The 13,300-nt window shown below is 36.7% G+C and overlaps 1 protein-coding gene across 1 annotated transcript in view; it reads left to right on the top strand.

Moving 5' to 3' along the window:
• The window catches only part of AK9 (adenylate kinase 9), a 114,149-nt gene that overhangs the window by 40,260 nt on the left and 60,589 nt on the right, over positions 1 to 13,300 (top strand). Inside the window, exons 13-19 of the mRNA XM_055330350.1 lie at positions 402 to 546; positions 2,527 to 2,640; positions 2,731 to 2,835; positions 4,648 to 4,735; positions 6,138 to 6,282; positions 12,094 to 12,250; positions 13,087 to 13,201. Of these exons, the coding sequence (XP_055186325.1) occupies positions 402 to 546; positions 2,527 to 2,640; positions 2,731 to 2,835; positions 4,648 to 4,735; positions 6,138 to 6,282; positions 12,094 to 12,250; positions 13,087 to 13,201 (869 nt within the window). The remainder of the gene's footprint in view (positions 1 to 401; positions 547 to 2,526; positions 2,641 to 2,730; positions 2,836 to 4,647; positions 4,736 to 6,137; positions 6,283 to 12,093; positions 12,251 to 13,086; positions 13,202 to 13,300) is intronic.

Here is a 13,300-nt window from a genome sequence, read left to right as displayed (position 1 = left end):
GGTGGTATGAATGTTCTATATCTTCATTGTAGTTGTTATGTGTACATATTTGTCAAAACCCATCACACTGTATATTTAAAATGGATTTGTTTATTGTAAGTCATACACACAAAATTGATTTTTTTAAAAAAATGTGTAGCTTGATAAAAATGTGTAGCTCAAATATATATTACATGACACATAGATATGTAAGTATATCATACTACATGAAAAGTAGGACTGAATTTCTATGAAGGCATGTTCTCAAAAAATCGTTGGATTCTGAAAATAACATACCTCAAGTAGCATTGAGATGTTTAAGGTAGATAAGTCTAGATATAGAAATAGATATAGATGCACAATGTGTTCAAGAATGCCCAGTGATTTCTGCTTCTGTTGGTTTTCTCAAATATTCTTTGCAGGTAATTGACTATGCCAAGCTTGTTCAACCACATTTTGATAAAGCCCTTGAAACATTAGTAAGAGATACGATAGCCCAGGCCACTGAAACGGCGATTAAAGCTGTGAGAGAGCAGCTTCTCATAAAACTACAAGCTAAAAGACAAGGTGAACCGTGTCTGTCAAATGTGTGTTCTGAGCGTAGGTCAACAATTCAGCCTTGGCTGCCTGAGGGCTGGGACTTGCTTTGCTCACCTTGGTAACCCTGGCACCTTCTACAGGGTCGCCTCTTAATACTTTGTTGGAGACACAAATATACATAAACCTGATTCGTAAACAGAGAAACGATTTCAATCCTTGACCTCTAAGGAAAGGAATCAGAGAGCTCAGAAAGAGCTTCCCAATTTGGATTTACTTTTGTGAATTGGCCAGAGACTGAATAGAATTTATACCTTTACTGATAGCCAGTAGCGACCAGGGCACTCCACCGGATTCTCGTGGAGTTCACGTTGCTGCTCCTGCTGCTGCTGCTGTCAGCCCCAATCGTAATGAATGTCTTCTCTTTGGAGGTATTAATTTCAAGTTCAAAACAGTCATAAGGCAACGAAACTGGAAGAAGCCCTAGTGATCAATTAACACAATTCTGTAACTTTACAGATGAGGAAAACTTTTCATATAAATTGCAAAGCTTCTATCATTTTCTGTTCTTGAAACTATTTAAATAGTAAGGAAATTATCCCTTCCTGCTTGGCAACGTTGAGCTTTTGCTAGGAAAGAACAGGTTATTTGCCTAATCTGCCTCTTCTTTCTCATCAGCCTACAAATAAGTAAAAGAGTCCAACATGGTGCCCAACAGCAAAAAGACCAGCACTAAGATTACATGCCACCCTTGGATGCCCAGGTGGTTCAGTCGGTTAAGTGTCTGCCTTCGGCTGAAGTCATGATCCTCTGCTCCTGGGGTAGAGCCCCATATCAGGCTCCCTGTTCAGTGGGGGGGGTCCACTTCTCCCCTCCCTCTGCCCCTTCTCCTGCTTGTGGGCACTCATGCACACATGTGCTCTCTCTCTCTTTCTCTCAAATAAATAAAATCTTTTAAAAAACTGCAATTACATGCCATCCAAATAATGAGCTTATATTTTTAGTATATTATCCTCAAAATGAAAACCAAAAGTTTTAAAAATATTCATGAACAACTCATAAACTAAAGCTTAAGAAATATTGATGAAGACTACAAAGAGGGCTTGTTATTCAACTTGTTTAAGGCTGGACAAAATGAATTCATTAATTCATTCAACCTGAGTACTTTGTATTAGACGTGATTCTAGGTATTGGGCTACGGAGGTGAACAAGATACATGAAACTCCTATCTTTGTGTTTGTCACATTTTAATGGAGGGTAGAGGGGGGAAAAAACAAGTGAACAGATAGAAAAAATAGAACACAGTACCGGGTCAGGTGGTGATTAGGGCAGGGGTGCTGGAGTGTTATGATGAGCAGGGAAGACCTCTCTGAAGAGAGGACATTTAATTGAAATCTGGATCAAGAAGGAACTAGCCAAGATCCAGGAGGAAGAACAGTGATGGGTACTATTTCTTAGACTCTGTAGTAATTCCTTTCACATCAAATTATGGCACAAAATCATAGATTTTAGGTCCTTCCACAAATTGCTTTCTCCCACTAGAATATAGAAACAGATGCCATCTCTCTATACACTGCAAACTTAGGAAGCTCTTCCTTTTCTCTTTCAAATTCCATAATTACTCTAAATCTGACAGTAGGGTTCTTAAAAATTGTTTTAAATGGAATTTTCTGGTTCCACTAATTAGCTGGTTCTACCGCTAGTTTTGCTAATTTCACTTCTATAGTAATACGGAGGATGGCAGCTAACATGCAATAGGCTGCTTGTGTGCCAAGCATTTCCTCAGTGTCTGAGTCTACTCATTTAATCCTTACAACAATACTTGATGATTTGATGATCCTCATGCCCAGCAGAAATCAAAACAGAGAGATCAAGTGATTTGCCAAAGCCATACTCCCTGAGTCAGAACTCACATTCAAGTCTGCCTGTCTTTAAAGCAGATTTAATGACCATCCCTGTCTCTCCACTGCCAACTATATTTTGCTAACACAACCCATTACTATCTTTTAGAACAGTCAACTTTAAGAGATCTTGAAAGAGAATTTGAAGGGAAAGAATATGGCAAGTTCCCAACTGATCCATATAAGAGCTTAGAAGAGTCGCGGTCTTCATTTGATGAAGATGGTAAAAAATATATATATTCCTGATGTTCTTAGCCAAATCTTTCCTAATCTAAACAGATTAGCTGTTAAAGCATATGATTCTTTCATGCAGTGTTCACCCATGAATCCCAAAGAGAAAGCCTTTTAGAAGACAATGAAGACAAAAAGAGTTCAGAAAATGTCCTTCAGGATCAAGCCTCTAAAACTGGTAAAGATGGTAACAAAATGAATGGCTCATGCCATGCATATGGATCTTATTTCCATTTATTTCGTATTTTATCATGTTTATATTGAAGCTTAAAATGATGCCCCATATTGGACACATAAGTTGAAAAAAATAGGTTTTTGCTTATAGATTTAAACTGAGCAGCTATAGAACAGAAATAGATTTTCTAGAATGAAGAAAAATCTAATAAGATAAATTCTTTCTTAAGAGCTGTCTAACATTCTGGAATCAGAACATCACAAAACTAGAGTGTGAGTGTGAAATGTTACCATTTAGTGCTATTTACCCTTAAAATTTTTTCCATTCGTATATTAACGTAATTACGTAATAGTGTAAACTATTTTTACCTTTTTTAATTTATAAATCAACATTTATTTATATTACTTCATTAGGAAGTATTTTAATTCTCATTTTAAATTACTGCACAATTTCCCTATTCATAGATAATAGTTTTAAGTAGTACTTTGTGTTGTAAACTTATTTTTCAGATTTTTTTTCACTACTACAAATAATGCTTTAATGACATGTTTACATTGTCTGCATGCTGACATTGGTGGAATCACAAGTTTAATTAGTATGAAGATATAGACAGAGCCAAATTGCTTTGCATAAAAGTTATTCCAAAAAAAAAGTTATTCCAAATTATGTTCCCCTCAGTAATATACAAAATATGTATTACTTTTTCCTTGGCATATTTTCTTTTAAAATATAATTCAATTTTTATTTGACTATTTCTGAAATTTAATATTTTAATATTTATTAACCACATGTTTCTTCTTTTCTGAGGTGACCATTTTTGGTTTTGGCTCATTTTTCTAAGTTTCTATATCAGTTATATGGTTTCTATAAAACTTTCTGTATCAGTCACTTATTTTTCATTTTTTTTTTCCACATTGGGTCATTTGTCTTTTAAATCACTTTGCTATTTTTGAAGTAGTGGGATTTTTCATAGATTTATGGTCAAATCATTACTTTCACTTTATTGATTTCTTCCATTTCCTTTCAGATTTTACAAAGTCATCTTCTCAGCCAGATATTTAATATATACTTATATTCTTTTTTTTTTCTATGGGTCCTTTTGGTATTTAGTTTTTAAATGCTTCTGTAAATCACTGTGTTATATAATGTAGAGCTGATTTTTTGTTTGGTTGGTTCCTCTTAATTGAGATAGATGTGTGCTTGGCTGGTGTTTATTTTAAGCCTAGTAGGAATTGAACTGGGTACTGTCAGAAACTTACGTATGGCTGCTCTCCTCCTCCAATACACACACACACACACACACACACACACACACACTCTTCACAGGAGGACCCGAGATATTATAATTTTGGCCAAGTAACATCTGCCAGCCTCATCCCAGCTGCTGCCGAGTTCCTAGCACCAAAACAGAAAGAAAGCCCCTTCCCCATACTGTCTGTTTTCTCTGTAGGGGAGGCAGTTCAAGGTAGAAGCATGCCCTGGTAAAAAGACAGTCTCCCTGCAAGCCTTTACCTCTTGAAGCCAGGAGATGGTTAGTTACATCAGGAGCAGCAAATTTGATATATTTTTTTTCCAATTTAGATCCACTGGCATTATATGAAACTAAAATTCCTCTTGGATTTGTTATAGGTTAAGTCATTATTTTCACTGCGGATATTATGTGCCTTCTATTTACCTATTTAATTACTGTGATTGTAATCTCAATTTAAAAAAATTTGGGAACACGAGTCCTGGCTCCCTGGACCCATACATACCACACTCTTCTTTGGCAATCGCCTACAATGTAATACTGGTTTTTAGGTGTTAGCAATGTTTTATTCACAGATGAGAAAGAAACTAGTGAATCATCTACATTTAAAAGAAGTTTTCAAGGCTCTGGTCAAGATCTTAAGTTGGAATCCAAAAAGGGAAAATTAATGTTTGGGTAATTTGATTCTCTTAGATTTTGGATCTGAAAATCACAAATAATTCCATCAGAATTTCGAAGGAGAAAAATGTGATTTAAAAAAATTATTAATACTCTATGTTAAAGGCTACTCTATTGTAAACAGACATGCAAAAAAAAAAAGGTAATGTGATATATTGTTTTGGTGAAAAAGAATATTGTGAAGACAAGGGCTGGCCATCCCCAGCATGTGGCTACCAGAATAAGTTACAAAATGGCTGGTGCTACTCAGCTGTTATATCAATATGCTTAGCAGGAAGAGGGAGAAGGCAAGGGACAAAAACTAGCGCTCCACCCAGCTGAGTTATTCCTCTTTAAAGAGATAACAGGAAGACTCACCAGGGAAAAAAATAAATCTGCTTGCATGTTATCTATGGGCCATATAAGTTATAAGGGAAGTTGGAAGATGTAGTGTTTTTAGCTGGGCACATTGCTGACCCCAACAAAATCAGGATTCTGTTACTAAGAAAGAGAAGAATGGATATTGAGTGAACAACTAGCAGCTTCTAGAACATTTGGTATCTTTGCCTGGTTATTTCTGCCTCATCATGCCACCTTCTCAAGGCTACAGGAAGGAAGATTGTGGGTTCTTGACTCTTCCACTCTGGCTCTCGAGGAACCACTGGTTCTGTACATCCCCAACAACAAACCTCCCACTTCACAGCAGAGGGCAGTAAGCAGTTGCTCTTGGAAGGCCCTTTGGAGATTTCTGGGCTAGGATAGATTGGGCTCTATCAGGAGACCCTGGTGATGGAGCACTGGGGCAGCAGGTCAGGAAGCACAGCCGGAAAGGCAGAGGTCGAGGAGTCAGGTGCAGCTGCCAATCTTCTGTCTTATTAGAGTAGATGAGTACCTACATCATGATGTAGCCTATGGGCCAACTCAGCTGTGTAAGGAGTTAGCACACAGTGAGGGCAAGAAGGAAGTACAACACTTGAAAAATCAGCCTGTGGCACCCTTTCTTCCACCCCTGCCTACTTGCCTACCTCTTATCCTCTCACAGTTTCACATGGTCCCATGCTTATAATTGGAAGCATTCATCTTGTTTTCTGATTCATCCCCTAGATGCTCACGTTTTAGCTTGACCCTGGAATCCTTTGGTCCCTATCTCTTCTACCTGGCTTCCTGGGTATTGACTCCTGCTGGACATGACTTCTTACCTTGTTCATTTTCATTCTGATACACTGGCTTTAAGCCACTGCTCTGATGTTTTATGTTTCCTGACTTAACGTTTCCTCCCTAGTCTATCTCCCCCTTCTTAGAGCATGTACCGTGGTAACACAAAAATAGTACTTTCTTGGATCAAGTATTAACAATCATGTTCTATTGCAAATAGCACTGTCCACTAAAATTATTTTACATTAGACCTATTAGAAGACTCAATAGAAGAGGTAACTGCAGAGCATCCAGAGGTGGTTTCTATACTAGAGGAGACTATAAAAATGACGAAGGATATGAACTTTGAACAGCCGTATGAAAAACATGCTGAAATCCTAGAGGAAATCATCAAAGAGGTAAGAAATCCAGATCTGAATGCTTATGCCCTTTGGTAATTTTTTAATATATCAACAATTATGCAATACCATTTCATAGCTTTGAAATGAATTCTTCATTAAGTTTTCTTTTCTTTAATGGGGTTCAGTTGGTTAAAATATGGTGCCCATGAAGCCAATACCAAAGTCAGGTATTTCATCTATGAGCTAATTAGTTGGAAACAGATAAATTTCACTCCGTAGCTAATTTATTTCACCTGACCACCTTGAATATGTATTCATAAGGGAAATGAATGGACACACAAGTGATTGGTCAATCTAAGGGTAAAGTAAAACCTCGGATGGTATGTTACACGGCTGGCAAATCAGAAGGTTTATCTTTGGCTTATAAGAAACAAGATATCCATATGGATCTATATGGATCTATTTTGTACAGAGACCTTGAGTAAGCTTCCAGGGCGAAAGTCAAAGACAACAAATCTGTTTTGGACTCTCAACAATCTTTAAAAAACTCACATCATGAGGATTAAGATTCATTTTTTTTAAATATGGATATCCAGTTGTGTTCCAGCACCATTTATTGAAAAGACAAACCTTTCCCCACTATCATAAATCAAGTGGCCGCGTCTGTGTGATCTATTTCTGGACACTGCATTCTGTTCCATGGACCTATTTGTCTACCTGCATTCCACTACCACACATATTAACTCCTGTAACTTTATAATAAAATCTTAGGACAAAGGTCAAAAAGTATTTATAATAAATATAATATTAATTCATTAATATAAAGATTTCTTACAAATCAAGGAAAATGGAATACCATATATAAAAGCAGGCAGGGATGTCTGGGTGGCTCAGTTGGTTGAGCGTCTGCCTTTGGCTCAGGGTGTGATCCAGGGGTCCTGGTATCAAGTCCCACATTGAGCTTCCCATAGGAAGCCTGCTTCTCCTCTGCCTATGTCTCTGCCTCTCTCTCTTTCTGTGTCTCTCATGAATAAATAAATAAATAAAATCTTTTTTTAAAAAAAGCAGGCAAAAGATACAGATTGTTTCATCAAAGAAGAAATGCACGTGGTTAATTGGAAATTTTAATGTTCAAATTTTGAGAAAAATATGAAACTTAAAACAGTGGGATACAAGTTCTTGTCAAATTGCCAAAGATTTTCAAAAATGTATAAAAATCCATACCAGTGAGGTTATAATGAGATGGTCACATAGAAAGAGCAAAAATTGATACAGATGTTTTGGAAGCAATGTGGCAATGTGTGTGAAAGGTCTTTAAAATGCCCATTCCCTTATACCTTTTGACATAAAAACACATAATCTAGGAATCTAACCTAATATAATATTTGGGCATAGATTTGTATATACAGATGTTCATCACAGTGTTATATTAAAATTTAAAATTATGTAGATATTTAGAGAACAATTAAATTAAGATCTATTCATTTGATAAAATACTATGAAGGCATTAATTTAAAAAAACTTAGATGGAGAAATTATAAATTATATCTCAGTATTGCTTTCATTTTCATATCTTTGAAACTGGACAGTAAAATTTTCATTAACCATTTATATTTCTTTTATTCAGCTTGAATTGTATATGACATATAACATTATATTAGTTTAAGGTATGTAACATAATGATACATGTAGATATTGTGAAATGTTTACCACAATAATTTTAGTTAACACCCATCACTTCACATACTAGTTTTGTGTGTGTGTGATCAAAATTTATAAGATCTACTCTCTTAGCTACTTTTGAATACACAATATAGTATTGTCAACTATAGTCAAACCATGCTGAATATTATACCCCTGGGACCTATTTATCTTATAATTATAAATTTATACCTTTTGACGACCTTCATCTATTCTCCCCACTCTCACCCCTACCTCTGGCAACCACCAATCTGTTCTCTGTTTCTATGAGTTCAATTATTTTTAGATTCTACATATAAGTGAGATTACAATAGTATTTGTCTTTCTTTGTCTGACTTATTTCATTTATATTTCTTTTTCAATATTTTTCTCTTTTTTTCCCTAATTCTCTATGTTAAGAACTTCAAGGTGTTTAAAATTCTTCTTTTAAAGGACTCTTCATTCAGATGGAAAGTAGGTAGGTAGGTAGGTAATCTTAAATTCTGCAGAGGCTGGTTATACCCATCCTCGTGACATCTCTTCCCCTCTGATTTCTAATATCCTGTGATTACCTAATGACACACAAACTTGAACCCCTCAGAGTTGGTGTACTGCCGGAGAGGGGCTGGGGGCAGAGTTTAGCAGAACTCCTTAAGCACCTTCAAGGTTTATTTTCACCTGATTCCTTCCTACTGCTTTTAGTAACCATGTCAGTACCTTCTCAGCTCTCACACTGAGGGATGAAAAGCAAGAGGGAAGTGAAGAGTGTTGTCATTAAAACCAGCAAGCTGAACTGGACCCCTGCTACTCAAAAAGTGGTCCATGGACCACTGTCACTTGGGAGCATGTTTTTTTTTTTTAAATTTTTATTTATTTATGATAGTCACAGAGAGAGAGAGAGAGAGAGGCAGAGACACAGGCAGAGGGAGAAGCAGGCTCCATGCACCGGGAGCCCGATGTGGGATTTGATCCCGGGTCTCCAGGATCGCGCCCCGGGCCAAATGCAGGCGCCAAACCGCTGCGCCACCCAGGGATCCCGGGAGCATGTTTGAAATGCACACTCTTGGGCCCTACCCAAGACCTCCTAAATCAGGATCTGAATTCTGTAATACTGAATAACAGATAGCAAAATGTATTGTTATATTTATTTAATTAGGGCTTTTGCTTCTCGTTCTTAATTTTTAAAACTTAGCTTTATTTCTTTAAAATTAAGTGTTTCTTTAAAATTAAATGACTTTTTTTCTTTTGAGTCAGAAGAATTCATTGTTGATGTTCTGCTTAGAAGATCTGTCTTTTGCTGAGAGTGCCATGTTGAAGTCTCCTACTACTAGTGTATTATTTTCTAAGTATCTCTTTACTTTGGTTATTAATTGATGGATATACTTGGAAGTTCCTGCATTAGGAGCATAAATATTCATAATTGTTAGGTCTTCCTGTTGGATAGATCCTGTATGATATAGTGTCCCTCTTCATCTCTTATTAGAGTCTTTGGTATAAACTCTAATTTATCTGCGAGGAGGATTGCTACTCCAGCTTTCTTTTGAGGATCAGTTGAATGGTAATGGGATCATGTAGCCCATTCACATTCAGGGTAACTATTGAAAGATATGAATTTAGTGTCATCGTATTACCTATACAGTCCCTGTTTTTGTGGATTGTTTCTTTGGGCTCCCTCTTTCTTTTCAGGGTCCTCAATATTTCTTGCAGAGCCGGTTGGTTAGGTGGTCACATATTCTTTCAGTTTCTGTCTATCTTGGAAGCTCTTTATCTCTCCTTCTATTCTGAATGACAGCCTTGCTGGATAAAGTATTCCTGGCTGAATGTTTTTCTCATTTAGTACCCTGTATATATTGTGCCAGCCCTTTCTGGCCTGCCAGGTGTCTGTGGAGAGATCTACTGTTAATCTGATATTTCTCCTCATATAAGTTAAGAATCTCTCATCTCAAGCTGCTTTAAAATTTTTCTCTTTATCCTTGGAATTTGCAAGTTTCATTATTAAATGTTGAGGTGTTGAACGGTTTTTATTGGGAGGGTCCTCTCTATCTCTTGGATCTGAATGGCTGTTTCTCTCCCCAGATTAGGGAAGTCTCAGTTATGATTTGTTCAAATATATTTTGTGGTCCTCCTTCTCTCTCTTTCTCCCAGTCTCTTCTGAAATCCTAATTAGACATACATTCTTCCTTCTCAAAGTATCATTTATTTCCCCAAGCCTTTCTTCATAGGTTCTTAATTGTTTTTCTCTTTTTTTTCCTCAGCTTACTTCCTTTCCATCAACTTGTCTTCTATGTCACTCACTCTCTCTTCCACCTCACTAACCCTAGCAGTTAAAATATCCAGTTTGGACTGCATCTCAGTTAAAGTATTTTTAATTTTGGCATGATTAGATCTCAATTCTGCAGTAACAGAGTCTCTAAAATCCTTTATGCTTTTTTCCAGAGGCACCAATAACTTTATAATTTTACTTCTGAATTGAATTTTTGACATCATATTTAAATACACGTTCAATAACTCTATGCCAGAGAGGAGTGCTTCCAGTTCTTTCTTTTGTGGTGAATTCTTCCTTCTAGTCATTTTGTCCAGTTTAGAGTGGCTATATGAGCAAGCTGAGTCAAAAATATCAACCACAACCTAAGTAAAATGCACCCTAGACAATTATGAAGAGGTCAGAGACCAGAAAATAAAAGAAAAAGAAGAACAGAACAAAATAAAACAAAAGGACCACTAAAATGAAAAACAAATTTTAAAACAAAATAGTAAAAAACAAAGAAAAAGAAGAAAAAAAGGGGGTGGTGGTGAGGAAGTGGTAGTGGAGAGAGAATTTAATCTCCCTGAGAGGACCTAGAGGGTGATCCTCTTGATTCTGAGTGTATTTTGTGTATTTTGTTCTGTATGTTAGAAGAGGCTCAATTCCAAATTTATATAAACCAGCAATACTTATATAAAGTATCATCGACCACAAAAACATAAACAAGATAAAAGAGGGGGACAGAATGGGAAGGAAGAGAAAGTATAGTCTCACAGAATGAACCAACATGGTGTTCCACTTGATTCGGGGTGTCTTTTGGTCCGTGTGTTAGAAGGTACTGACTTCCACCACTGTAAAACAAAACAAGACCGAAAAAAAACAAAAAACAACAAAACAAAAACCCATATCTCCTATCTACCAAAATTAAATTGAATGTTGAAGGGAATCCAGAAGTGAAAAATAAATGTAAGATGTGTAACTGTAGAAATATGAAAGTCAAAAAAGGAAAAAGCTTAAAAATTAAGAGTTGGTAAAATATTGTAGTTAAGGTGAGAAAAGAGAAAAAATACTGGAAAATTTTAACCTGATATAAAAACAAGTCATAATGAAGAAAAATAAAAACAATCGTCTACTTCTATATACAATTTTCCCTCAGTCCTGGAGCTTTCCAGTGCTGCTTGTTCAGTAAACTCACTTTTCCCTTGTCCTTCCAGCAGTTCTTCTGGGGGAGGGTCTGCTGTGCTGATTCTCAGGTGTGGGTGCCCAGGAGGAGATGCCCTGCTCCTTGACAGGCTCTGGGGTAAAGGGAGCTCCGGAGCTGGCCCTCGGAACCAGAGGGGGGGCTTCTCCCAAACACCTCGGATGTGGTGCTCCGGCTCTTTACCGAGATTGGACCCCAGTGTGCAGTGAGCTTTCCCTGGGCACCTCTCCTCTTATAGTGACTCCAGAAATCTTGAGGCCTCACTGCCCCTCCTGCAATTCTGCCCGATTTCCCTGCTAAGCACTTTCCCATCAGAGACACGGATTTTTAAAGTTTCCAGCTCCTCCCAGGCTGAGCTTTTGTGCCTCGAGGCTTTTGAGGCTCTGCTTTTGCCCAGCTAGTTGTGGTTCCCCTCTCCCACTTTATTTTTTATTTTTTTCACCTTCCTACCTTGTTTGAAGTGAAAACGGTTCTCTCTGTAGCATTCCAGCTGTTCTGTCTTTAATCTCAGGTTGAATTCGTAGGTGTTCAGGATGTTTTGAAAGCTATCTGGGTAAGTTTGGGGGACCAGATGAGTTGAAGACCCCTACTCTTCCACCATCTTGCCTCCACTTGAATCAGAAGAATTCAAAAGATAATTCTGAAAAATTATAAGAAGATAAGGTCTGCAAAAACGATTTGCGCCAGGAATATCTTGACTTCTCTGGCTATGATGGTAATATCAGTGTGTCATTTTCCACAGGTAGTGGAAGAAAACACAAATAGGCGTTCTGGTGCCCCAAAGTATGGAGGATGGATAGTGGACAACTGCCCTACTATAAAAGAACTGTGGGTAGTCTTAATCGATAAAGGAATTATACCGGATTTAATAATCTGTTTATCAGATACAGAAAACAATGGTTGGTAAATATTTATCATGTAAATCTAAAAGTGAAGTTTTTAATGCTGACAATACATTTAGTTAAAATACAAAATGGAAAGCCCTCCACTCTCCCTACATACAAATACCACATGAGCCATCCCGTCACAACCCAGAGGTACACAAAATGAGGCACCCACTCACCAAGTATATGGCCAGGAATGGTGTGCTGGATCATTGGCTGTTCCATCAGGTCCTTACACTTATTCTTTGGAGCTGAGAACTTAACACCCTGTTCTTAGTCATCATTATAACTTCTAAATGAAAAACAAGTAAGGCAGAGAGTAAAGACTATACATTAGTCCTTATTCACTTCAAATGGGAAATATTAAGTACCTAAAGATAGCAGAACTAAATTTTAATTATTCTGTCACTTTGAATGAAGCTATAGTAATCAAAACAATATGGTACTGATGTAAGAACAGACACCTAGGCCAATGAAATAGAGTTGAGAGGCCAGAGTTGAGTTGACCCATACATATATGGTCAACTAATCTTTAACATGGAAGCCAAGAATATTCTTTTGTCTTGCTTTTTAAGGAAATGTATTTGAAAAAGAGTTTCCAGTGAGAAAATATGATATACCACCTCTTTTCATGTTTTAGTTATTTTCACAATGCCGATATATACCTCTTAGAAAGGATTTCAGACAGTCTCAATATTTTGAAGAACCTACGGTCCATTTAGAGAAATACTTAAAGGGAAATCCATTTGGATATAGGCAGAAATAATTTTTCAACATTAATTTCCAAAATGCATCTTACTATATTTTATAGAGCTTCAAAATTAATGTTATTCTCTTTCTCTGTATTTCAGGAAAATATTTACTTAATAGACTGTATTTAGAGAATAAACATGAGGTTGACTCTAAGATCTTTGAAAGATTATTAGATGAACTACAAAAGAGAAAAAAAGAGGAAGAAGCAGCAAGGTAAAAATCTGCCTAGCATAATAAAATAAGTTAATGAATTTTTTATAGCTATTAAATAGCTACTTACAAGTTACATTTATGAAATGCCTTTAATATCAA

The sequence above is a fragment of the Nyctereutes procyonoides genome, unplaced genomic scaffold (genome assembly GCF_905146905.1).
Source record: "Nyctereutes procyonoides isolate TBG_1078 unplaced genomic scaffold, NYPRO_anot_genome, whole genome shotgun sequence".
In the NCBI taxonomy this organism is placed as follows: Eukaryota; Metazoa; Chordata; class Mammalia; order Carnivora; family Canidae; genus Nyctereutes; species Nyctereutes procyonoides.
Note: the sequence above shows the minus strand (reverse complement) of the source record. Positions and strands in the feature narration are given on the sequence as shown.